The sequence below is a fragment of the Diabrotica virgifera genome, chromosome 6 (genome assembly GCF_917563875.1).
Source record: "Diabrotica virgifera virgifera chromosome 6, PGI_DIABVI_V3a".
NCBI classification, from domain to species: domain Eukaryota; kingdom Metazoa; phylum Arthropoda; class Insecta; order Coleoptera; family Chrysomelidae; genus Diabrotica; species Diabrotica virgifera.
In genome coordinates, this window is record NC_065448.1 from 25,913,095 (window position 1) to 25,939,093 (window position 25,999).

At 33.8% G+C, this 25,999-nt stretch overlaps 1 protein-coding gene across 1 annotated transcript in view; it reads left to right on the forward strand.

Moving 5' to 3' along the window:
• Window positions 1-24,899, forward strand: part of LOC114327004 (programmed cell death protein 2-like) — a 157,942-nt gene extending 133,043 nt beyond the window's left edge. The window contains exons 5-6 of the mRNA XM_028275504.2: window positions 10,943-11,134; window positions 24,586-24,899. Coding sequence (XP_028131305.2) covers window positions 10,943-11,134; window positions 24,586-24,847 — 454 coding nt within the window. The 3' untranslated portion in view covers window positions 24,848-24,899. The remainder of the gene's footprint in view (window positions 1-10,942; window positions 11,135-24,585) is intronic.
• The last annotated feature ends 1,100 nt before the right edge of the window (window positions 24,900-25,999 follow it).

Sequence of the window (25,999 nt, forward strand, 5' to 3'; positions counted from 1 at the left end):
TGATAGTAGTTTCCAATATATACGCAGTGACGTTTTGGATTCGCTTGATATTTCCGAACCACCCCAAAAAAGACAACGACATGATACATATCTCGAAAAACGAGTAAGTATATCTTGAAATTTTGGATATCTACTATTATATGCAAATAGATACTCGTTTTTCGAATTTTGAAGATTTGCAAATTTTTGACCTCTTTGACGATTTAAAATTTAAAAGTTACGTTCGCCAAAGAATTTCCAAGATATTTATTATTACAAGTTAGGTACTTAAAAATTATGCTGGTCCAAATATTTTCAGAAAGTGGGATAAGTTGCACAATATGTAGTAAGTACTGCAATTCATTACAACAAACTGTTTATCAATTTTCTTATTACCACCAATTTCTGCCTAAAAAAAACGGGATTTACCTTGTCTCAAAAGAATCAACACGTATTGTCGAAACACCATGAAACAAGAGAGAATGTCAAGTACATCAAATAAAAAAAAAGCAAAAAACAACAAAATCTCCTATGATGAATTAAGCCTTTTAGTTTGATGGTATACCTATATGAGGAGACAAAAAAACCTTCCCGACCCTGTCTCCAAGGCCACGAGCCGCCACTGGTTTTCACCAATTTTGGAAAAATGTGGAAACGTTGAATTATCCACGTCCGTCTGTCCGTCCGTCTCTCTTTCTGTCCGTGAACTCAACTCCTCCGTCATTATACATACCAGGTTGAATGACAAATGAGGTTTCAAATAAAAGCTTATAATCCAAGGATGGTAGTAAAGGTGAGAAATTTTACCTCTAGGCTGTCTGTCCGTCTATCCGTCCGACCGCGAATATTATTGTTTGTTTGTTACGAATAATTATAATTTTAATAAAAATGATTATTTTTCCAAGAACAAAGTATTTTATTCAATTTATTATTTATATTAAGCCGTACTAGTTCCCTGAATCACTTTCTTCTTCTTGGCTTTTTCCCATTATGAGTTTGCCGTTTTCGTCTTCCATAGTACTCTATTCTCCCAGTCGCCATCTATGAGGTCTCTATCTATCATAGCATTTTCTATGTTAGTTTTCCATCTTACAGCAGGTCTTCCTGTCCGTCTTCCTCCCCGCGGGTCCCAGTCCAGTAATCTTTTCTGCCACCTGTGCTCCGGCATTCTTTGTACATGCTCGTACCATTTCAGGGCTCTACTTTTACTACCACAACGTTTTTGTAATAGGGATGTTCACTAATTTTTAAATATAGTTAAATTCAATAGATTACAAGGTATATAAAAACGTAACAATCATAAAACTGTTTAAAAATGTATATTTTTTAAGATAAATCAGTTCATAACGTTGATTTTCTTGGAGGCTAGAAAAACGGTACCCTGCAGCGAGGCTACGGTCTGTGACGTCAGCAGTCGTAACGTCTTTGATCGACGACTAGTTTTGTATACTTATTTACTCAGTGTATTTGAATGTGCGCAGTTTTTTACGTATTTAATTATTAAAAATAAAGCCAAATAAGTGGTGTTTTGTTCCTGGGTGTGTAAATACATCAAAAAACAGTTCTGACAAGATTTTTGTTACCGTTCCAGCCAATTTAAAAGAGAAAAAGAAATGGTTTGTTGCAGCTAGAACTTAAAATAACTAACTTAAAGAACTAACTTAATAAAATAAACATTATAGAAATTTTCCAGAGACTTTCGGCCCTTGGTAATAATGTAATTGTTCTTTCTGCATTTACATTTTTCAAAAATACTTATTAGTTTTCTCAGGATTCGAAAAAAATTAATGAATTTAAATAGCATTGGACCAAGATTTTGCACCTACCCCCTTAAAGAGTAAATGAAAAAGTTTCGGGACCTCGAATTTGTATTCCTTAAACTGGGATATTCCTAAAAACGGGATTCTAATAATACATACAGTAAAAGTAAACCTTGAAATAACTAGGTACATGTGGATGTAGGTATGACTTTATATTATATTAAAATCATTAATAATTTAGTGAAAAGATTGGTTGAAATGAAAATGTATAATACCCAAGTTCAAAAATATTTTTTACCTTGGAACAGTTGTCAACTCGAAATACGAAACAACTGAAATAAGATCTAGAGTTGAAAAGGACATAGCAACATTTAACAACATGCATGAGAAATATTTTCACCCATTGCGACATAATATCTCTCCCACTAAAAATGCGGCTGCTAAAATGTTATTATTTCCGGTCTTGCTATATGGCGCAGAGGCCTGGACAATAATGGAAACATTAATGAAAAAGCTGGAGGCATTCGAGATGTGGGTGTACCCACGTATCCTCAAAATATCCTGGGCGACCCACACCAACGTACAGGTATTGCGTCGAATGGGAAAACAAAAAGAAATCTCTTTTACAATTAAGAAACGAAATCTTAAATATTTCGGTCATATCATGAGGCATGATAAATATCGTATACTCCAGCTGATAACGCAAGGTAAAATAGAGAGCAAACGCGGACCCGGAAGAAAAGACACTCATGACTTAAAAACTTACGCCAATGATTTGGACAAAAATCGATCGAGTTATTCAGAAACGCCTCAAATGAAATTAAAATTGCCATGCTGATAGCCAACGTCCACAACGGACAAGGCACATGAAGAAGAATAAAAATATTTTTAATACACCTAACCAAGGTAAAGTAATAACTAGCCAATGTATGTATACAATATGCATGCGTACAATGCATGCATACAACTTTCTCTATTTTTTTTTTGTGGAGTATTAAGCATTTATTTTTTTAGCTTAAAGAAGACATGGAAAATTATATGGAATATACACTCAGTAAAGCTGTGGTAGATTTATTTTTTTACAAGATGCCAATAAATCATACACCATTGTTACATCTACACTACAGTCGGTAGTTTATACGAATCGGCTTTCTGAAAACCTTCTTCCATTTTATTTGTTTATTTTTGTAAAACCCAAAATATGTCCTTACAAACAGTCTATCCACTTTAAACTAAACAAATTCACTATAAAACTCCACTTTAACCCTGATAAAACAAGAAGAGAACAAAATAAAAAATGACCTGAAATGTCAAACAGGTAAACACTAACACTATGAGAATGGCGCGCGCTTGGGGTATGCAACTAGTGACGTCAGGCCAATAGAGAAGCGTTCTTGAAATTTAAAATAATGCTAGATTTCTAATAAAGATTTTTTATAGAAAGGCTTTTTCAATTTTGTTGAAATATTGGACAATTATTCCTAGGGTGTTTCTTAATCGTTTTACATGTTTGAAATGACTTTTTAATTTTTTGTGAACATCCCTATTGAGCATTCTACTTATATTCTGTTCAGGCCCGGCTTAAGGGCCGGGCAAACCGGGCGCTTGCCCGGGGCGCCGCGAATGTAAAAGCGCCGGAGGCGCCCTTGCATTCGCGGCTCCTCAGCTTTGTCGACCACCAACAGTGGGCGATCCACTAAGTTGGTGATCCACAGCTCTGAACAAACAACGTGTGGTGCTATGGAACTGATAGCTTCTGTAAAGTCCTACTTTAAAGAAATAAGAAGTGACAAGGGGTTTGAAGAAATGCTTGTTGATGTCCGAGAAGTAGCAGAAATCCTTGAAGTTGAACCATCCTTCCCTTCTGATTCTGAACAACAAGTTCGACCAAGGAGAGTCAAGCGCCAATTTGATTATGAGGTACGAGATGTAGCAGTTGTGGATCCAAAAAAAAACTTCAGAAGTAAATTGTACCTCTACATTTTGGACACAACAATCGCATCACTTGAAGAGAGATTTTCTCAGTTATCCACCCACAATGACACGTTTGGATTTCTTTACAAACTGAAAAGAGAAGACATCAATACTCTAATGACTAAATGTGCAGACCTGCAGATATCTCTAACTGATGGAAAGCACCGTGATGTTGAAGGACACCAGATGTATCAGGAACTCTTAGTGCTGAAAACAGTTCTAACCGGCGATTGTGGAGATAAACCAAAGGACATTTTGAAATTTATTTCATCACATTCTTTAAGTGAGAACTTTCCAAACCTTTGTGTAGCTCTAAGAATTCTTCTTTCTGAAGCATCTGGAGAAAGAAGCTTTTCTAAACTTAAGTTAATTAAAAACTACTTAAGATCCACTATGTCCCAAGAACGGCTAGTAGGACTGGCACTTATGTCTATAGAATATGATGTATTACAACGACTTCATTTAAGCAACATCATTAAGGACTTTGCTGAAAAAAAGACTCGTAAAGTTGCCTTTGTAAACTAGACTTGCAATACTTAGAGAAGCCTAACAGACTAAATTACATCATTGACACCAGGCTATTGTTCATTGTTCTTTATATAATATTTTTAAATACAATGTAAATATACCTACTTTACGTCCAAACTGTGTCCGAAGTCTTATGTTTCTTTAACTGACACTGTGCAAAATATACAACGGTTATGTAAAACAAAATGGCGTTGATTTACTATCCAATTACATTTATATGGTATTACACACTTTTTGTGAGTGTCAAATTGACACCGTCTGTGTGTCATATGCGCATACGGTGTCAATATAACACACAGTTGGTGTCCAAATTACACACAGACGGTGTCAATATGATACACACAAAAGGTGTTAACATCCTGTGATATCATGCTGTGTTGATTTAACATGAACATTTTTACAGTGGGGCAGTCAAACGTCTTAAAATGAGCAATTACTCGAAAAGTGTTGCAAACTTAAAAACCAGCTGATTGTTGTTGTTTTTATAGGGGTTTTTACTAGGAGGGGGAGGGGCGACTCAAAGGATTCTTGCCCGGGTGAAAATTTCGTCTTGAACCGGGCCTGATTCTGTTTCATATTTCCTCTGTTATTACTCTATCCTACCTGGTAATTTGAATACACCTTCTCATAAACTCCAATTCAACTGTTCGTATTTTATTTCATATTATTGTTGTCACTGGCCATTCTTCCGCTCTTGTAGGAGGGTAATATTCAGCACTCTGCCCTGAAAAATCCTTTTTTGTTTTCTTTAGTTAGAGTATTCTTCCATACCACTCCATGGAGTGCTTTCGTGGCTTGTTTTCCCCGTACTATTTTCATTTCTATATCTTTCATACAAGTGCCATCTCGGTTTATCATTTACCCTAAATACTTAAAAGTCTTACAACTCTTAATAGCGTCTCTAATACACTCCAGGATAAACTACACGGGTGCTAAATTAACCGGACACCTTAAAAATTGGCAATTTTTGATGTCTCAAATTTCCTGAACCTGCTGTCCGATTTAAGTGATTTTTTTTATATATATTATAGCCTTATTCTTTAACAATACCTGTAATCGCTGTATCGCTGTAATAGTTTTGTTCCTAAACAGTTAAATTTTCAATGTATGCCGGGTGTACAAATAAAACTGTGTTTTTTTCTCAAAGTTCGCATCACCCTGTGGAATATTCTAGCATTTATAAAATACTGAAATTAAAATTCAACTATAGCCTCATGTTTTCTCAACATTTGGTTTTTTGATTCATTCGCTTATGTTGGACCGTAAAAAAGTTAGGTACTTTAATAATTAGCCATGTTTTTCATCAATACAGGGCGTTTTTAAATAAGTATGGCAAACTTCAAGGGGTAATCATAGAGTTATATATTAACATAGAGTGAGCCAACCCTCCGCGCGTCCTGACGACAAGATCTCATGGACTGGTTTGCGGTTGCAGTATCTCTTTCTAGCACGTTGTATCGAGAAACTAAGATGACATTAAGTGTGAGTATAGGCACGGAAGGGGAGGACAACTGTCGCAGCTTTACTATGCGTAAGAGTGAAATAGCACTAATCCAAATAAAAAAGATGGTGTCGTCACTTCGCTCTGAATGACATTCTGTCTATGATAATATATAAGTCTATGGGGGTAATTCTGCATGAACAAATATTGACAGTTTGCTTTATAAATGTTATGTCCGCAACTGCTTCGTTTCCGAGATAGGGGGTGTTGAAATTTTTCTTACAAACTGACGATTTATTTATTGCTTTAAAACCGGTTGAGATATATGCAAATGCAATTTTCCTGGGTTTTAAGACGTAGTACAAGTAAGAATTTAATATTCACCATTGGCGCGCATACGGGTAATATGACGGCTCATATTACCCGTATGCGCGCCAATGGTGAATAAGTATCTCTCAACCGGTTTTAAAGCAATAAATACATCGTTAGTTTGTAAAAAAAAATTAAAACCCTCTATCTCAGAAACGAAGCATTTGCGGACATAGGTTTTAAATCAAACTGTCATTATTTTTTCATGTAGAATTACCCCTTGAAGTTTGCCATACTTATTTAAAAACTCCCTGTATTGATGGAAAACATGGCTAATTATTAAAGTACCTAACTTTTTTACGGTCCAACATAAGCGAATGAATCAAAAAACAGAATGTTGAGAAAACATGAGGCTATAGTTGGGTTTTGATTTGAGTATTTTATAAATGCTAGAATATTCCACAGGGTGATACGAAGTTTGAGAAAAAACTGAAACTTTACCTGTTTAGCAACAATATTATTACAGCGATATTGTTAAAGAATAAGGTTATAACATATTAAAAAATCACTTAAATCGGACAAGTTTAGAAAATTCGAGACATCAAAAATGACCCATTATTAAAAGGTGTCCGGTTAGTTTTGCACCCCAGTGTATGTAGTTTGGCCTGAAGTGTGCGTCTTTATATCAGGATAAACTAGTTTGGCCTAGGCCATACTAGTTTATCCTAACGCGCTTAGGACAAACTAGTTTCTAAGTTGTCCTGAAATCGGGTTTGGCCGGTAACATATACATCTAGTGATGTAACGAATGTCATTTTTTTAACACTCGCGAATACGAATGCGAATGCGAATATCTGATACCGACATTCGCCAATGCGGATGCGAATGCGATTATTCAGTTTTTTTTCAATTTATTTCTATTTTTGTAATGTTCTCTAAATGTATATTGAGAAGTTAGTTGATAGAATAGAAATATGCTTTATTGTCATTGAAAATACAAATTTTATGGACAAAGCTTAATTAAAGTAAAAAAAAAAATAAATAAATAATATCTAACAATAACAATAACCAATACAATTTTCTGAAATTTGATAAATCGTCAATATAAAAAAAAATATACATAAATACAAAATATAAGTTAATAAAGTAAAGAAAAAAAAACAAAATCGATATATTGCAACAATTTATAGAAATTGCAAAGTGAATATACAGTGGAACCCCGATAAATCGGCCCCCGATAACCCGGAAGTCCGGCTAACCCGGACCGATTTTCGTCAGACAAACATTTCAACAATAAAAATGTATGTAATATAATATATGAGAGATAATGTGTGTTTGTGTAATTTGAACTATACGATAGTAAAAATGACTCATGGCACACGGCGCCGGCAGCAGAGCGACGTTATTATCGGAAACAACAAGCACCTGTTATTCCTTATTTATTTCAAACTGTCTTAGCATTGTTTAAAAAAGACTAAAAATTGTTTAAAAAGCATTGTCTAAAAAAGACTATTTAAAAAATTATGTTTTAAACAATGGTATTATCTTTTCACTATTCTTAAATAACATAACATCGTTCCGATTGTGACTGTATTGTGTGTAGTACAATCTTGTATAATTCGCTTCCGTTTGCTTAGGTTTGTGTTTGCGTGTTTTTAGTAATTTAGATGTGTAGATACTGTGCATATAAGTATATATTTCATGTTATTTCAATTATAACGGAGTTTACCTGTAAGTATACCGTATTTTATTAATTTTTACCATATCCTCCGGCTAACCCGGATTTTCGATAACCCGGATCGGCCGCGGTCCCGATTAATCCGGGTTATCGAAGTTCCACTGTACAACAAAGTAAACTATTTATAGACATAGGAACTAATAAGTTTAAGCTGCTGCATGTGACACCCAAATATAGATAAGTTTGGTTACTTGTACATTACACTGTAATTTCTTAGTTAGTCATTAAGAAACTCTTCTACTGAATAATATGGTCTTTTAGATAGATGAGCTTTTGTCACTTTACGGAATTTGGGGAAAGATGTTGCAGATTTGAGTTGTAAAGGAAGATGGTTGTATACTTTTTTTGCGGAATATAATATAGATTTCTTTATTAACTCAGAGGACGGGATCGGTAAATAGACATCAAAATTTGAATTTCTGGTGGAGTAGTCATGACGAGGCCTTGCTGGAAAGACATGCATGTGTTTACGAATTAAGCAAACAGTTTCTAAAATATATAAAGATGTAAGGGTTAAAATGCCGTGATCTTTGAAGTAACTTCTGCAATGTGTTGTTCTTCTGAGGCCAAACAGATACCTTATTGCTCTTTTTTGTAATTTAAAAATAACATCTAATTGGGCAGCTGTACTAGAACCCCAAAAAGGAAGACCATGTCGAAGATGAGACTCGAACAAAGAAAAATATGTTAGTTTAGAAGATGCTAAATTGAGTTCTTTCGAAACAGATCTTATAGCATAGCAGGCTGAGGCGAGTTTCTTACTTAACACATCGATATGAAGGGACCATTTGAGGTTGCTGTCTAAAAAAATACCAAGAAATTTTACAGAATCAACGGTAGAGATCTGGCTGTTATTAACAAACAGGGGTTGAAGAGCACTTTTATAGGATAATGCTACTGTCTTATCCACGTTAAAAGAGAGTAAATTAGAGTCAGACCAGGTTTTTATCGTAAGCAAATCAGAAGTTATAGTTGCATGAAGAGATGCAATAGTTGAGTTGCTCCAAGTGATACTGGTATCATCAGCAAAAAGAAAAATTTTTCCATCGATTTTTAAGTTAGTGATGTCATTTATAAAGATAAGGAACAGTAGAGGACCCAATACTGAACCTTGTGGTACTCCACATACAATGTTTTTGAGACTAGAGTCAGTATCATTTGCTCTAACTAGTTGTTTCCTATTATTCAAGTAAGATTGGAACCAATTCAAAGAAATACCTCGAATCCCATAGAAATTTAGTTTTTTAATCAAAATGTCGTGATTTACACAATCAAAAGCTTTGGCATAGTCACAGAAAACAGTGGCAGTATAAAGATTATTGTTTAGTGCTTGGTAAACCTCATGAAACACAGAAAACAAGGCATCAGTGGTACATTTATTAGTTAGAAAGCCGAACTGATTTTGGGATAAGATGTTGTTATCAATGAGAAAGGACATAAGACGGGTTTTTATGAGTCTCTCAATAATTTTTGAAAGTACCGGTAGTAAGGCAATAGGTCTATAGTTGCAAGCATTAGATTTTTTACCACCCTTATGAAGGGGAATAATAATGGCTATCTTTAGGCACTCTGGGAATTTGCCTCTTTCAAAGGAATCATTAATTAGTGAGACGAGGTTTTCCAACACATTGTCTGTGAGATTTGAGAAGATTTTTATGGATAGTCCATCAGTACTACAGGATGATTTGCTTTTGATACTATTGATAGTTTGGATCAGTTCAGATATATCGATTGGTCTTAAAAAGAATGAATTCGAGAACACTCCTGAATTGGGGAGATAGGAAATGGGATCTTTTTGTGGCAAAATAGTAGAAGTTATATTTTTACTCACATTAACGAAATATTCGTTTAGATTTTCCGGGTCTGGAAGGGCAAATGTTTGAACTGCGTGAGTTCTATACTAACTGATATTCAGTGTAAATAAATCTGAATCATAAGCTTTATGGTAGGGGAGCCCAAGCGAGGATTTTTGCAGTTACTCAAGCGCGTCAGATTATCACATGGGGAGAAACCTTGTACCCTGTAAATGTACCTCTACCATATATTGGCTCTTAATGTCTTTTAATACAGATGAGTTCGTTATGGGGGCCCGAAAAAAAAATATATCCTTAGAAAAACTCGAAATCGTCAGATTAAGATAAGGTAAGTTAAGTACACGCAAAAGAGTGTATATTTAAAAAATCTTACGATTTGAGTGGGGCGTAAGGAAATGGACAAGTCACAAAAAAAAGCGAAGATTTCGCGAAATGAACGTCAGATCGAAAAACCGCAAAATACACGTATTTAATCTGTTTCAAATATCTATCGGATGATATCAAACATGACCCCCCACGGAGAGTGGTGGGGGGTAAATTTAGAATTTTAAATACGAACAAACATCAGATCGAAAAACTGCAAAATACACATATTCAGTATTTTTGAAAAATCTGCCGAATGGCACCAAACACGACTCCTCACGAAGGTGGAGTGGGGAGTTACTTTAAAATCTTAAATAGGAGCCTCAAATTTTTACTGCAGATTTAGATTCTTTACGTAAAAATAAGCAACTTATATTCGAGACATTTTTTCGAATTGTGTATAATTGGCGCTATAATCGGAAATAACAATTGTTGGAAATGGAAAACTGAATTCAAAAATGGAAAGTCTCCCACTTTATGGCAAACTTTACTTAACTTTTTTTGGTTTTAGGACCTACTCTTCATAACCTAATAGGTCCCCATAACGCTCGAGTAACTGAAAATTTAGCATACTTTCCTCCCCTACTATTATTACATAATACCATAATATAATAAAATAATGTGAAGGCTGATAATGTGATAATACAACGTTAAGTTACCTTTTCTTAATAAAAAAAAAGATGAGAAGTGAATAGATTTTGATTTTATTAACCTCATATTATCTCAAATTATTTTTTTTCTGTTATTCATATTCGCAAAACATTCGCACAAGTTTCGCGAATTCGAATGCGAATGCGAATATGCAAAAATGTGGCGAACATTCGCGAATGCGAATGCGAATACGAATATTCGTTACATCACTAATACATACTTCTTAGTGTTCTCATTTAAACTGTTCTCTGTTCTCATCATTTGTAACGTTCTATTTGTGTCTGGTCTTCATTCTGCCGCATATGTTATAATAGGTCTTATTGTTGTTTTAAATATTTTGACTTTGCGTGGACTTCACACGTTTAATTTATTATTTTCATTATAGACATGTTAAGGAGTTATTGCAAGATTATCAACAGAAGAATGACGAGAATCTTCACTCAGGAAGTCCTGAGGGTGGAGGAGCTGTAGGTGGTGAAGAATTTGAAAAATACGAGAAAAGCAATCCAGCTCACGGAGATAAGATGTTTCATCATTTCCTATCCAAAATACAAAGTAATCCGGGCCAAATTTTGAGGTACGTAAAACATTAAAGTATTAAACATTCTATAACTACATACTCGTAAATTTCGAATGAGCGAACCTAATGAGATTAAAACTTCTCTCTCGACTCGCGAGGTGCAAAAATCCAAATATACAAAACCATAATACGACCAGCAATCGCATATGGAAGCGAAACATGGACGCTAACAAAAAAAGAAGTAAATAAATAATTGGTGGTGTGGAAAAGTACAATACTTTAAGTGGGCGGAGGTAAATTCCTCACCAACCAGTAAAAACATATAATCCGACAGGTATTTTCCTCACCAAATTTAAAGGTTCCTATTAATCCGGTAGGTATTTTCCTCACCAACTCACTCAGGTAATAAAATAAAAATATACAGTATTTCTCATGATCATCTTTCAGTGCGTCACAGTTTTTCGATTTCTTTCTAACGCATTAAATTGTATGTGACAGAAAAAAAGGCACGTCGGTGATTACATTTCGTCGGTGACATTTTTATAACATTTATTCTAGTTGTCGATAGATAACGCCATAATAAAAAAATTATTTTTTTTAATTAGATAATAATATTACAAATATAATCTGTATAATGTATAAGACTATACAAATCAAAGAAAATAATACCATTTTATAAATGCAAGAAATACATTTGATTGGTTTTTATTCCAAATTGAAAATAAAATGTGACAACTGTCAGATTTAACTAAAATGTCATGTTAGAATAAATGTCATAAATGTGTATTATCACGGACCTACCCTTTTTCCTATCATTTGTTACGCACTGAAAAATGATCATGAAAAGGACGGTTTAATTTAAAAATGTCTATTATGAAAGCATCCGAAATCCGAATACAAGACATTAATTTAATATTTACTATAATAAGACAGACACTTTACAAAATCCATTCTAGTCATTTGATTAGACTGATATCTTATTAATAAATTTACTACATTTTTCAATTTCAGTTTAACTTGTTTATCTTTGATAGGTTTTGCAATATGCAAACTTTAAATTTTAACATACGTATCTACCTGAAATTCTTTAATTTTTTCAAAGAAAATATACAGGTCACAAACATACAGGTAACAAAAATACAGGTCGTTAAATCACAAATTAAATCACATATTCTGGGACCAAAAATAGTTCGAATGAACCTAACTTACCTTAGTACAAATATGCACATAAAAAAAGTTACAGCCCTTTGAAGTTACAAAATGAAAATCGATTTTTTCGAATATATCGAAAACTTTTAGATATGTTTTATTGAAAATAGAGATGTGGTATTCTTATGGCAGGAACATTTTAAATAAAAATTATAGTGAAATTTGTGCACCCCATAAAAAATTTACGGGTGTTTTGTTCCTTTAAACCCCCCAAACTTTTGTGTACGTTCCAATTAAATTATTTTTTTGGTACTATTAGTTTAACTAAATATTTTTAAAACTTTTTTGCCTCCTAGTATTTTTTCGATAAGGCAGTTTTTATCGAGTTGCAGCTTCTTTTTAATATGTTTACATAAAAATTTTATGGGGGTTTTGTTCCTTTAAACCCCCCAAATGTTTGTGTACGTTCCAATTAAACTATTACTGCGATACCATTAGTTAAACACAGTGTTTTTAAGACTTCTTTGCCTCTTTGTATTTTTCCGATAAGGCATCTTTTATCGAGATGTGGCTTCTTTTTTAATATGGTTCAAAATATACCTAAAAATGTAAATCATAAATAAATGTTCATATTATTACAAAGTCGTACAAAATCGTACTTAACCAAATAAAAATATGTGGTGGATTTGACAAATATTCAAAATATCTCGATATAAATTGATTTTTCGAAAAAGTACTGAGAGGCAAAAAAGTTTTTAAAACATTGTGTTTAACTAATGGTACTACAATAATAATTAAATTGGAACTTACACAAAAGTTTGGGGGGGTTTAAAAGAACAAAACCCCCATAAAATTTTTATGGGGTGTCAATATTTCACTAAAAATCTCTAATAGTTTTCGATATATTGGAAAAAATCGATTTTCATTTTGTAATTTCAAAGGGCTGTAACTTTTTTTGTGTGCACATTTGTACTAAGGTAAGTTATGTTCAATCGAACTATTTTTGGTCCCATAATATGTGATTAAATTTATGACCTGTATTTTTGTTACACCCTGTATATGGATGGATGCGTATTACAAAACGATAAATTAAAATGCGAATGAAAAGATTCGCAGCATTCGTAATACGAATAACAGAAGAATTTGCCTCTGTCCACAAATATGGGGAGAATAGAGAGATATCGCAAATGCATTTTTATCGCACGCTAATAGCGGAATACGCTATTTTGACATGTACGCAAGCGCAGAATGAATGTTACGCTAATACCGGATAGCGTGTCCCGCTATTTAGGTTGAAATAAGGGACGGTAATAACGTTAACGCTAATTTGACATTTGGGATGAAGCATAAAAATAATTTATAGAATACAAATTTTATAAACTAAATACTGTGAATCATCTTATGTTGAGAAACACGTGCATTTTTATTTTGTCTACAATAGACTACTTTTTGTGGTTAGGATATTAGTTATTCAGATATTTTATATTATTTTTATACTAACTATTTATATTTATTGTTGGTTAAATCATTAAAATTAAAATGCATGTCAACCAGCTCAATATCCAAATTCATTTTTCAATAAAAAACAATTAATTCAAACAATTCCTCAAAATTAATTTCTAGGTTACATTTTAATACCAAACGTCGGTTGTCATAATAACGTTAAGCCCCGCCCCAGAACATTTGCGATAACTCTCTTGTTGCCTGTGCTGAAATAGAACGTTATAAGTTATTTACGTCTTGACACGATATTATCGTTTGCATTTACGATATCTCTCTAATGTGGCATTTTCGTCTATATAAGTTTCAACTAAATAATCAACATATCTATCTTAAATTTCAGTTCCTGGTTTGCATGACATTAAATCAAACACAAAACAATCTGATACCTACGTCTTCTGGTTTTATATGTACGGCCAAAAGTATGTTTGAGCCACTTGCCTCTTTCAGAATCATTTTTATATTCTGATATTAAATCAAGAGACCAAGACATTTCTATACCAAGCTTAGTATAGGTGAAATTTACAACCATGTATTTCAGTGTTCCGACACATTTCAATGATTGCATTCCTTTTCAAAATCTTCAAAAATTTAACTAGCATTAAACTCAATTTTGAGAGCTTTAAAAATTTCTGATTTTAACAAATAAAAAATATTGTTGTAAATTTCTGTTTTTTTGTTTGGCAGTAAACAGTATAATAAAGAAATATAATACCCATTAATTAGCCCATGAATAATGAATAATTGCAATGTGCCATCCATATAATAAAATTCAATGTGGCTAAAAGTCTTATATTTGTTTCACAACTAAATACAATTATCCTACTTTTGACACAGTTTATAAAGAGAAAATTTTCCCTCTTGGTTGTTTTTTGAGCACACCCCGTCACAAATTCTTGAACCTCATCAATATTGGTAGGAAGTCGACCAGGCATCTGTAATATATTTTTTCTTATGTAACTGACAACAATCGTAGGAATTGTTTCAGACAAATTAGCTGCAAGTGCTTGGCGTATAATTTTTGCTGGTTTTTCAATTCTCTTCGGCTTTACGTTTATAATAGTTAGAAACAATTTTTCGATCTAACTTCTGACAATCTGGTTCATGATTATGTTGTCGGCTACTTCTAGATATTGTAAAAGTGGCACCAATAGTAAAAAATTTCGCACTACAAGTTGTTTTATCCTCCAGAACACTTCTTCAATTTTTAAAATTTTCACTTTATAAAAAATAAAATTTTCAAATACCAATACCGCGTAAGGTTTACCGCGATCACTTTCTATTAATGATGCCATTTTTGTCAAAATTCCAATTGTGACTAAAAATAAAATACTATAATTAATTAATTAATTATTATATTTATAGGTACGTACTGTAATTTAATAGTAGATAAATAATTCAATTGAATGCCTTTTAGTAAAATCTACCTGAAATAACTGAAATAACCATTTTGGTCTTGGTGAGGAAAATACCTGTGGGATTATGACATACCCTTATAAACGCAGGCAAAAGATTATTTTGGTAAGGAAATTACACCCGCCGCTTTAGGGCATATATGACAATATGACCCTTGCTGTTGATGTTGATAAGCCTAATTATGCATAAACTTCCATCGCGTGTATCAATTATTTTATCTTTGTTACTAACTGCAATATATGAATGAATTTCACATTCACCCTACAACACCCTTTTTCTGTATGTTTATAATTTTCAAATTGTATTGCCGATTAATAAAAATAAAATTTTTACACCCTTTTTACTTTATCGTACTATATACGTAGTATAGTATAATAGATAAAGTTATAGGATCGTGCAAAAAAAATTTTTTCAGATTTCACTTTTTTTCGACGTTTTGAGTCCCCCTGAGTCTAAAAAGCAAATAAAAAAAACATGTCGGAAGTATGTACGTACGTACGTACGTACGTACGTACGTATGTACGTACGTACGTATGTACGTACGTATGTCGCCACCGCCCAGCAAAAACTACTGGACCGATTTTGATGAAATTCGGTATGAGTAAGTTTAAGAGAATTTTGTCGAGAAACTAAGCTTTTAAAAAAAATCTCTCAAAGGGGGGCCGAAATAGGGGGGTTATTTAGGGCCCATTTTTGCTAATTTTGACAGAAATAAATGAAATTCAGCTCAAAGTAAGCTCATCGATAGGTAAATAAAAGTACGGAATTTGACATTTCCAAATTCAAAATGGCGGCCAACATGGCCGACCGCCCCCCGACACATTTCCCTATCTATCTAAAAAGTTTTTGAAGATAAGTTTAATTTGAAAAAGTCGTTATATAGCCTAAAGATGGGGCTATAAGAAAGATGTTATCGTTTTTCAGAAAAAGTTACGGGTTGCCTATATTTAAGGGGTCAAATTTTGACATAAATTTGAACTAGATTTTCTCAAAAATGGCTCCAAGGAATTTTTTTATTTTTTGATATATTTTTGATATCCTATCAGTAAATTGAATGACATTAGTCATATATCTTAACTCCCCATAGGAGGGGAGTTATGAATTTTTTATAAAAAAATATTCGAGTGCCCGTAACTTCCTTCTTAATAGAAACTAAAATTTGAAATTTTGCAGACATATATGGTATTTTATTATCTATTATCACAATAAATTTTACCAAAAACATGGCTTCCGGTTGAACCGGAAATGAATAAAAAATCTTAATTTTTTTGATACGCCCTGTATATTTTAACACATTTTGAAAGAGTGCAAAATTACCTTTCCAATGACATAAAATTTATTGCTGTAGCTCAAAAACTCGAAAAGTTACGGTAAATAGAAATTTTGCTATAATCTTATGTGTGTCCTCTCTCACGCGTTCATAGCAGAGCATTATTGTAGAGCAGTCAATGAGGGTATTTGGCTCCGAATTCCATCCTACTACATTGATGTACTTGATATTTTCACAGTAAGTAGGGAATAGCTCAAGAAACAAAATCTACCCTATATACTATGGCGCTTTTATCTTGGGGCGGTTCCCACTTCTTCAAGGGGGTGGAAAATTTGTTGGTCAAAATAAGCACGGAAGTGGCTGAAGAACCTATTTCTAAGCAAAAACTGGTCTATACTTTTTTTTTGAGAACTCAATACTTTTTGAGTTATGCGTAGTTGAAAATTGGCCATTTTCATTGAAAAATGACACCTTTTCGGACGGATTTTTTGTGAATACCTTAAAAACTATGCATCGAACTAAAAACTCTATATAAAACATTTTTTAGATTATAAATAATAAAGAGATTCGTTCCTTCGTAAATGTTCTATTTATAATACAAAAAGAGATATGGTAGGTGAAAATAGTTTGTTTTTTGGTGCATGCTCAAATTGGTGTATTCAACTTGAAATAACAGAGGAACGGTAGGTTTTAGGTGTATAATGCTACCAACACCTTTTGTAGTGTTTGAAAAGGCCTTTAAAACGAGCACCGTTAAATGTCGGTTACTTACAAACTAAGCGAGATATGGTGCAAAAAATATAATGACTAATGTACTTTAAGGAAAAATGAAAAGTATATACATTTAACTCCCCATCCACCATAATTTAAATGCATTGTTTTTCTTCTCAATACCTTTTAATATAGTGTTATTTCTACTTTCAAAAAGTTAAACGGGTTTAAAATGAATGGTTTTTTTAAAAAATGTGATCAAATTATAGAATGAATTTTTAAATTTTCTTAAAAATCTTCCTTTTTCTCCATGTAATTCGAAAATAAAAATATTTCACCCCTGAGAAGTGGTGGGAACTTCCCCCATGATAAAAGCGCCATAGTATATAGGATAGACTTTGAATTAGGAGATTGGGCTACTCCCAAAATTTCATTAAAATCCATGCAGTAGGATAGAATTTGAAGATAATATCTTGTTCTTAATCTCGCGCATTGACTGGCGTAATCGAAATAGAATGAAATGCAAATATTGTAAACTATTAATTTCTCAGAAAAATGAACTAATTTGAAATGAAAGTATGACTATAATATTCTACTGATTTATGCAATAATCTACACATCTATAGTGTGTCCCCGAAATATGGCATCGAACATTTTCTCAAATGCAGGAATTAATGATGCGTAGAACCATAAAATACTTTTAAGTACAGTAGGTGTTTCTAAAATATCAAAATAACGAGTAACTTTGTTATTTTTATAGAATGCCAATATCTAGTACCATAACGATAATAGATCGGCACGATAAAGTTCTCGGGCGGCCCTTCCGTCCAGCGTTTTTTCTTTTTATTTACAGCTTGTAGTTAGTCTTTCTTTGAAGTAACCCATTAATGTAATTTATCTATTCCTATTATACCCTCATCTTTTGCGTCTATTGTGTAATCAGAAAGACGTGATTTTAGGTCGAGAGGGCATTTGATAAAGTCCCACATGGAAAACTAATCGATATCCTAAAAACATCAGGACTCGATGGTAAGGATATAAGACTCGTCTCAAACTTATATCTCCAACAAAAAGCAACAGTTCGATTCGAAAATGAACTGTCCGAAATCTTCACAGTCGAAAAAAGAGTTAGACAGGGTTGCATACTGTCACCAGCATTATTTAACATATACTCTGAAAACATCTTTAGAGAGGCCTTGGACGAATCAGAAGAAGGTATTGCAGTAAATGGACAACTTATAAATAATATTTGATATGCAGACGATACAGTATTGCTGGCAGATAGTGCGCAGGGGCTCCAAAGGATCATGGATAATGTTGTAGAAGCATGTAACAAATACGGCCTAAAACTAAACTGTAAGAAGACAAAAATAATGATCATTAGTAAAAACACCAACATAAACGCCCAAATTACCGTAAACAATACACCCCTAGAGAGAGTACAGAAAATATGCTATCTCGGCTGCAATATTAAGGATACTTGGGATCATAGCTACGAAATAAGAACTCGTATTGAAAAAGCCAGAGGCTCTTTTAACAGTCTTAGGAAAATTCTGTGCAACTTGTCTTTAAGTATCAATATACGCATAAGAATTCTTAGATGTTACGTCTTTAGTGTCCTCCTCTACGGAGTTGAAAGCTGGAGCCTGACAGAAGATGCCATAAAACGGTTAGAGGCGTTTGAAATGTGGTGCTACCGACGTATGTTGAGGTTCTCATATAGACACCACATAGGCCTAACCAGGGGGAGGGGGTTTTGGGGGTTATAACGCCCCCCCCCCATTGGGATGTACTTTGAGCTCTATACGCTTAACACCATAGCCCTCAGAGACCTTCCAGTAGTTGTAACCCCCCCCCTTTCAGGTAGTTGTAACCTCCCCCCTTAGGATCATCCTGGTTACGCCTATGAGACACCACACAACTAATATAACTATTCTCCAGAGGCTAAGAAAAGACAAAGAATTAATTAACACCGTAAAGAACAGAAAATTGGCTTACTTCGGCCACATTATGCGTAATGAAAAATACCGACTGCTACAGTTGATTCTAGAAGGCAAGATTGAGGGCAGGAGAGGCCCTGGACGTAGACGTATATCCTGGCTGGCCAATCTTCGGAAGTGGACTGGTCTAACGTCAACTGATCTATTTCGAGCTGCCGTAAATAGAATAAGATGGGTCAATGTGGTCGCCAACATCTCCAGAAGATAGGCACCTTTAGAAGAAGATTTTAGGACCTAATTTATATTAAGATACTCATCGGGCTTGACAACATGTGGTTCAAATTCTATTCAGAAAAATGGTTTGACCATATTCTTACCTACGTTTCTGAAATCACACCATGCATGCACTTGAACTTTGCGAACTCATTCAACACGTTTATCAATCACTTTTTTCCATCTGGTTTCTGGTTATTGTTGTTGTTTTGACGAATTTTCAACTTTATTGAGTACGAGTACGTGCTATGTTGCCAATGTCGCAAATAATATTCCAGGTTTTATTTAGTTAATAACACTCATTAGAGAGTCTAGGTATTTTTATTATTCCCGAGATTTTCAAAGCGGTCATTAAAATAATATCGTGAGAGAGAACCGCCGAGAAATACGTGAGTATACGGATTGTCTCACAAAATTAGCAAAATAAAGATTTTTTTCCTCTTTATATGCAACGGCTGGATATCTCTATGGAAGGTTGTCACTCCATTTTGCGCGGTCGGCCGATACTTCTATCGATTGGTGATTTATCACTTGCTATTTTGACCACATGGGTCTCCCCCGTTCTCCTTATGTGGTTATTCCATTCTTTTTTCTATTTAGTGTCCATTCGTTTATACACTATACGTTACATTTTTTTCTACAACCACTATTCAAAATGCACTTTTCTGCACAGTTTTATGTTAACAAAGTTGATATTTTCTCACAGTATAAGATATATGACATTAGTGTGCAGAAAAGTGACGTTTATGTGCCGGAAAGTTCTTTTCTGCACAGTAGAGTAGACTACCTCATTCTGAGTAACGTTATAGGTATATTCTGTTTACATCTGTAGTTAAAGTGTAGACAAATATAACCTGGAAGACAATTATTATACTTAATTATCGAATAGAAATTAAATTATGAATGTTACAATTGTTTTATTTTACAATTTTATTCTTAATAAACATTTTATAATTATTAATTAACCAATAAGGATTTAGCAACCTCAGCAAGATACGTCGAATGAGGTAGGTTTGGTGGAAATCCGTGACTGCATAAATATAACGTCAAATGTGGCATTATTTTGTAATAATTATTTAAAATAGTTTAAATTCAAATAAATTAATGTATTCTTTAACTGATTTCTATGTAATTTGTTTGGGTATAAGGAATTTAAATTGATTAGTGTTAATTAAACACAGTTTAAAATTTATAATTTAAAAATAGGTGGTTGTAGAAAAAGTGTAGTGTGTAACACGTACAGAAAGGTAATTTCTGCACTTGTTACACAATATGTATACTAATGTCTTCACTTCTATTTCGATCTCTCAGCGTATTTCCTGTAATTCTTCTCAGTACTCTCATATCTGCTGTTTCCAGTAGTCTTTGTGTTGTGGCTGTGTCGGGTCTTATTTTTGATGCATGTGTCATTACTGGTCTTACACTGGCTTTCTAAATTCTTGACTTCATCTGAGTGTTAATATGCCTGTTTCGCCATATAATGTTATTAAGGCATCCTGCCAATCTATTTGCTTGTTGTACTTGATTCCTCACTTCTTCATCCAGGTCCAGCAGGGTAGTGTAATTCCAAGGTATTTTATTTCCATTACAGTAGACTCCCGTAAGTTCGGCCTCGGTTAGTTCGGTCTCCGCTTAGTCCGGCCGGCTCTCTGAACTCTGAGCATTAGTCACACACTTGGCGAGTGCCAGCCAGACGCGAGCTCTGCCCATCAAAGCACTTCTACTGCTTGACAACGCGCCTACTCACCAGGAAGGTCTTCAGTGTCTTCAAAAAGAAATTAAACTGCTGTTCTTGCCGCCCAATGTAACCAGTGTTCAACAGCCAATGGACAAAGGGGTCATTGAGTGCTCCAAGAGAAAGTATCGCCGAAAACTGCTTTCTGAAGTTCTTTCCAAACTGGAGGCCGGAGGCTGATGACAACTTAGATCTCTTAAAGTGCTGAAGTCAGTTAATATGAACGATGTTGTGTATATGTTGGCGAAGGCATACGACGAAATACCACCGTCGACGTTTGCAAAGTCTTGGAAAAAACTTTGGCTGAATTTAGAAGATAAAATTGACCAAGAAAACACATCAGCAGATGAGCCAAACAACATTCTTGTTAACGAACCTGATGGTAATGCAGCTCTATTGCACGACTTTCAGCAACTACCGAACTGTGGTCCCATTTTTGAAGAAGATGTTTTGGAGTGGATCAACTTTGAAACGGAGCTACACAACGAGGTTTTGAACGACGACGAAATCGCCGAGTGTGTCATTCGCCAAGAAAATGACAAGGATAACGACGCAGATGCTTCTGAGAATGAAGAGGAAGATGAAGAAAATCAAATGAGCCACGCTGAAGGCAAAGCAGCTTTGCAACTGGCAGCTACCTACGTCGAACAGCAAAAAGAAGCAACTGCCATCGATGTAATGATTATTAAAAAGTGGCGTGGCTTTGCACATCAAAAATCATTAGAAAAGAAAATTCATAAAAAATTACTGACTTTTTTAAGTGTTTAAGAAGCCAAATCACCAATGTGCAATAATATTTTTAAATTTTATTAGGCCTTGAGTTCTGTAAGTATTGTTTTATAGGTGTTTTGTTTTTGCTAGATCCATACAAACAATAAATGGGCATTTTTTTAGATAAGCATCGGTTAGTTCGGCCACTTTTAAGTTCGGCCTAGAGTCCGGTCCCGAGGTGGCCGAACTTACGGGAGTCTACTGTACATGTGTTCAATACTGAATACGAATGCCATCAATTTCTATTTTGCATCTGACTGGTTTTCTGCTGATTACTATTGTTTTAATTTTCTGAGATGGAGATGAGATTGTCATATTGAATTCTTTTGCTCTTAGGTAAGTTAAATCTTTGAACTGATATTTACAGACTATCTTCATCTTGGGCTATCAATATTGCGTCGTCTGCGTAACAGCGTATTTTTTCTTCTTTGTTTCCCATTATCTATCCTATTCCTTTGGTGACGGTTTTGATGATTTCCTCCATGATTAAATTGAAGAGCATAGGACTGAGTCTTCCTGTCTTATTCCGCTGCCTATATCTATAGGTTCTGTAAGTTGTCCATCTTACGACAACAACAACAACTATTCCTTTTTTTAAATAGTAGGTATAATTAGTTTGCTCGTTCTCCATTCTTGCGGTATTTTATTGTGTTTTATAATTTTGTTAATTGTTCTGTCATTGCTGCTCGGCAATATTTCAATAATCCATTTGGTATTCAGTCTTTACCTGCAGCAACTTCCATAGGCGTAACAACGGGGGGTTTCCCCCCCTCATTGGGATCTGCTTACTTTGAGCTCTAATATACGCTTAACACCATTATGTGTGTTGTTGACAAATCAAGCCATTTTGAAGTTGTAACCCCCCCCCCCTTAGGATCATCCTGGTTACGCCGTTGGCAACTTCCTGTGTACATATATTGACTTTGTGGTAATTTCTAGTGTTTCCGGTTCTAGTGTCATTTGTTTTTCCTCTGAATAGAGCTTTTTTTAAATAGTCAATCCATGTACATATACTTTTCTATATATATGTTTTGGTTCTGTTAGTTCCTTTACCTCAATTATTTGACCTCCTATATATTTTCTTTTGCAGACATAGGCATAACCAGGGGGTGGTTTTTGAGAGTTATAACCCCCCCTTTTGGATGTACTACCCCAGAGACCATCAAGTAGATGTAACCCCCCCTTATGATCATCCTGGTAACACCTCTGTTTGCAAACCATAAAAATCATCTTCTAATAATGAAAAATAAAGATACAATAAACTAATTGAAAAAGGGGTAGGCGCAAAATCTTGGTCCAATACCATTTAAATGCATTCATTTTTTTCGAATCCTCAGAAAACTAATAAATATTTTTGAAAAATTTAAATTTAAACTTATTAAAATAAACATTTCCAGGGACGGAATAGACGTTTCCAGGGACTTTCGGCCCTCGGTAATAATCTAATTTTGCATTCTGCGTTTAAATTTTTCAAAAGTACGTATTAGTTTTCTCAGGAGTAAAAAAAATGAATGCATTTAAATATTATTGGACCAAGATTTTGCGCCTATCCTATTAATAACAATTACTACAAATTGATACATAAACATGTATCATAAATTCCCGAATGGTCCCGAAAAGATTGGTCATAAATTATATCACAGATTATGGGATCAAAAATAGGCTGATTGAACCTCACTTACTACCTATATACAATAGTGCACACAAAAAAGTTACAGCCCTTTGAAGTTACAAAATGAAAATCGATTTTTTTTTCATATATCGAAAACTCTTAGAGATTTTTTATTGAAAATGGACATGTGGCATTTTTATGGCAGGAACATCTTAAAAAACAACAGTGAAATTTGTGCACCCCATAAAAAAATTATGGGGTTTTGTTCCCTTAAACCCCCCCCCCCCAAACTTTTGTGTACGTTCCAATTAAATTATTATTGTGGTACCATTAGTTAAACACCATATTTTTTAAAAAAATTTGCCTCTCAATATTTTTCGATAAGCCAGTTTTTATCGAGATCCGGCTTCTTTTTTAATATGTTTACATAAAAATTGTATGGGGTTTTCGTTTCTTTAAATCCCCAAATGTTTGTGTACGTTCCAATTAAACTATTATAGCGGTACCATTAGTTAAACACAGTGTTTTTAAAACTTTTTTGCCTCTTAGTATTTTTTCGATAAGGCACCTTTTATCGAGATGTAAAATATACCTATAAATGTAAATTATAAATAAATTTTCATATTATTACTAGGTCTCTATATACATATATACAAATATGTGGTGGATTTGAAAAATCTTCAAAATATCTCGATAAAAACTGGCTTTTCGAGAAAGTACCAAAAGGCAAAAAAGTTTTAAAAACGTTGTGTTTAACAAACTAATGGTACCGCAGTAATAATTTAATTGGAATGTACACAAAAGTTTGGGGGGGGGGGGGTTAAAAGGAACAAAAGGATACAATTTTTATGAGGTGCACAAATTTCACTATAATTTTTTTTAAAGAATGCCACATGCCCATTTTCAATAAAAAAAATCTCTAATAGTTTTTGATATATTGGAAAAAATTGATTTTCATTTTGTAACTTCAAAGGTCTGTAACTGTTTTTATGTGCACATTTGTACTAAGGTAAGTGAGGTTCAATTAACCTATTTTTGACCCCAGAATCTGTGGTATAATTTATGACCAATCTTTTCGGGACACCCTGTATCACTAAATTAGACTAATTAATAAGATTGAACTCATTTTAGGTACAGCAGAGAATCTGTCCCGCTACTTATCTATCCCCTCCAAGAAGCGCCCAAGAAGTGCCAATACTGTCAAGGAGATCTCGTCTTCGAATTTCAAGTTATTCCAACCATTATTTCCAAACTAAAGCTAATAACCGATCCCAAGCAGATCGCCAGACTGGAATTCGGGACCGTTCTGATATACACTTGCCGAAAAAGTTGCTGGTCTTCTGACACTACTTTTAGACTTGAGACTGTGATTTTACAAAGTGAACTTTACTAGAATGAGACACTATTATAAACTGAAGAAAATATTAAAATTATTTCCGTTTCAAGCTACACTTTCATTATAGTAGATAGTTCGTCTAGAAAGTATGAGGCATTTATACTACATCCCAAGTAGCACCGAATGGGTTTATTAAGTCTTTTAAGGATGTTTTTAAACTGTAGAATAAAACTAAAATTAAAACCAATTGGTTTTAAAGTAAACCTTAAGGTTGCAATAAAACCGCTTTCAGCATAAAAGGTCATTAAAATACACTGAAAAAGGTCAATAAAATCAAAAATAAAAACCTTCTTAAAACTTTGCTTTCTTAAGAAGCTGGTTTTAAATTTGCTGTGAAGGTGCTTTTAAAACCATGTTAAAAGACACTTAAGTGCAGGCAGTTTTATAGCAAACTTAAAAAGGTTTATTAAATGGAGACTTGTAAAGACAATTTATTACCATATTAAATGATTCTTTAAACCCATATACTCCATATAGGCTAACAAATTTTTACGTGTGTTATAATAGGTAGATACGTATTTGTATCCATCAAATAATAAAAAGTACTTGCTTATTTCGGACTGTCAAGGTAGAAAAACACCTTTGGCGGTTAAAAAAAATGGCGATTTTTAAGTACATGCGACTTATTTCTTCCATACTAACTGTACTTCCACTTTTTACAACACACTACACCACTGCGTTTTGCTCTAAAACAAATGGCCGACCAGTTTGGACATGAAAGAAGAAGGGGTGAGTTTAGTTTTATTGTTTCTCACAAGAAACATAGTTTAGTCTTTACGATAACCAAATTGATTCAGTTAGGGGCGTTTGGTTTTAATATTGCCTAATAATTGCTAAGAAAGCAACTTTAAAGAAAACTAAAAAAATAGTTTTAAGACATATGATTTACTGACATAATAGTCTGGAGATCAAGTTGTTTTAATAATAGGTTTTATTAGTCATATTAGGAGAATCTTTAAAACTGGAATAAAACTAAAAGGTCACAAACTAGAATTTAATAAAACCAAACATCCCGGAAGTTCTTCATAAAACTGATTAGTTTTAAAGTGAACTGAGAGTGAACCATTTTAAAACTACAATAAGACGAATTATCTATTAAGATTAATTAGTCTTATTTGATACTCTTATTAGATACTTTAAAACTAGTGA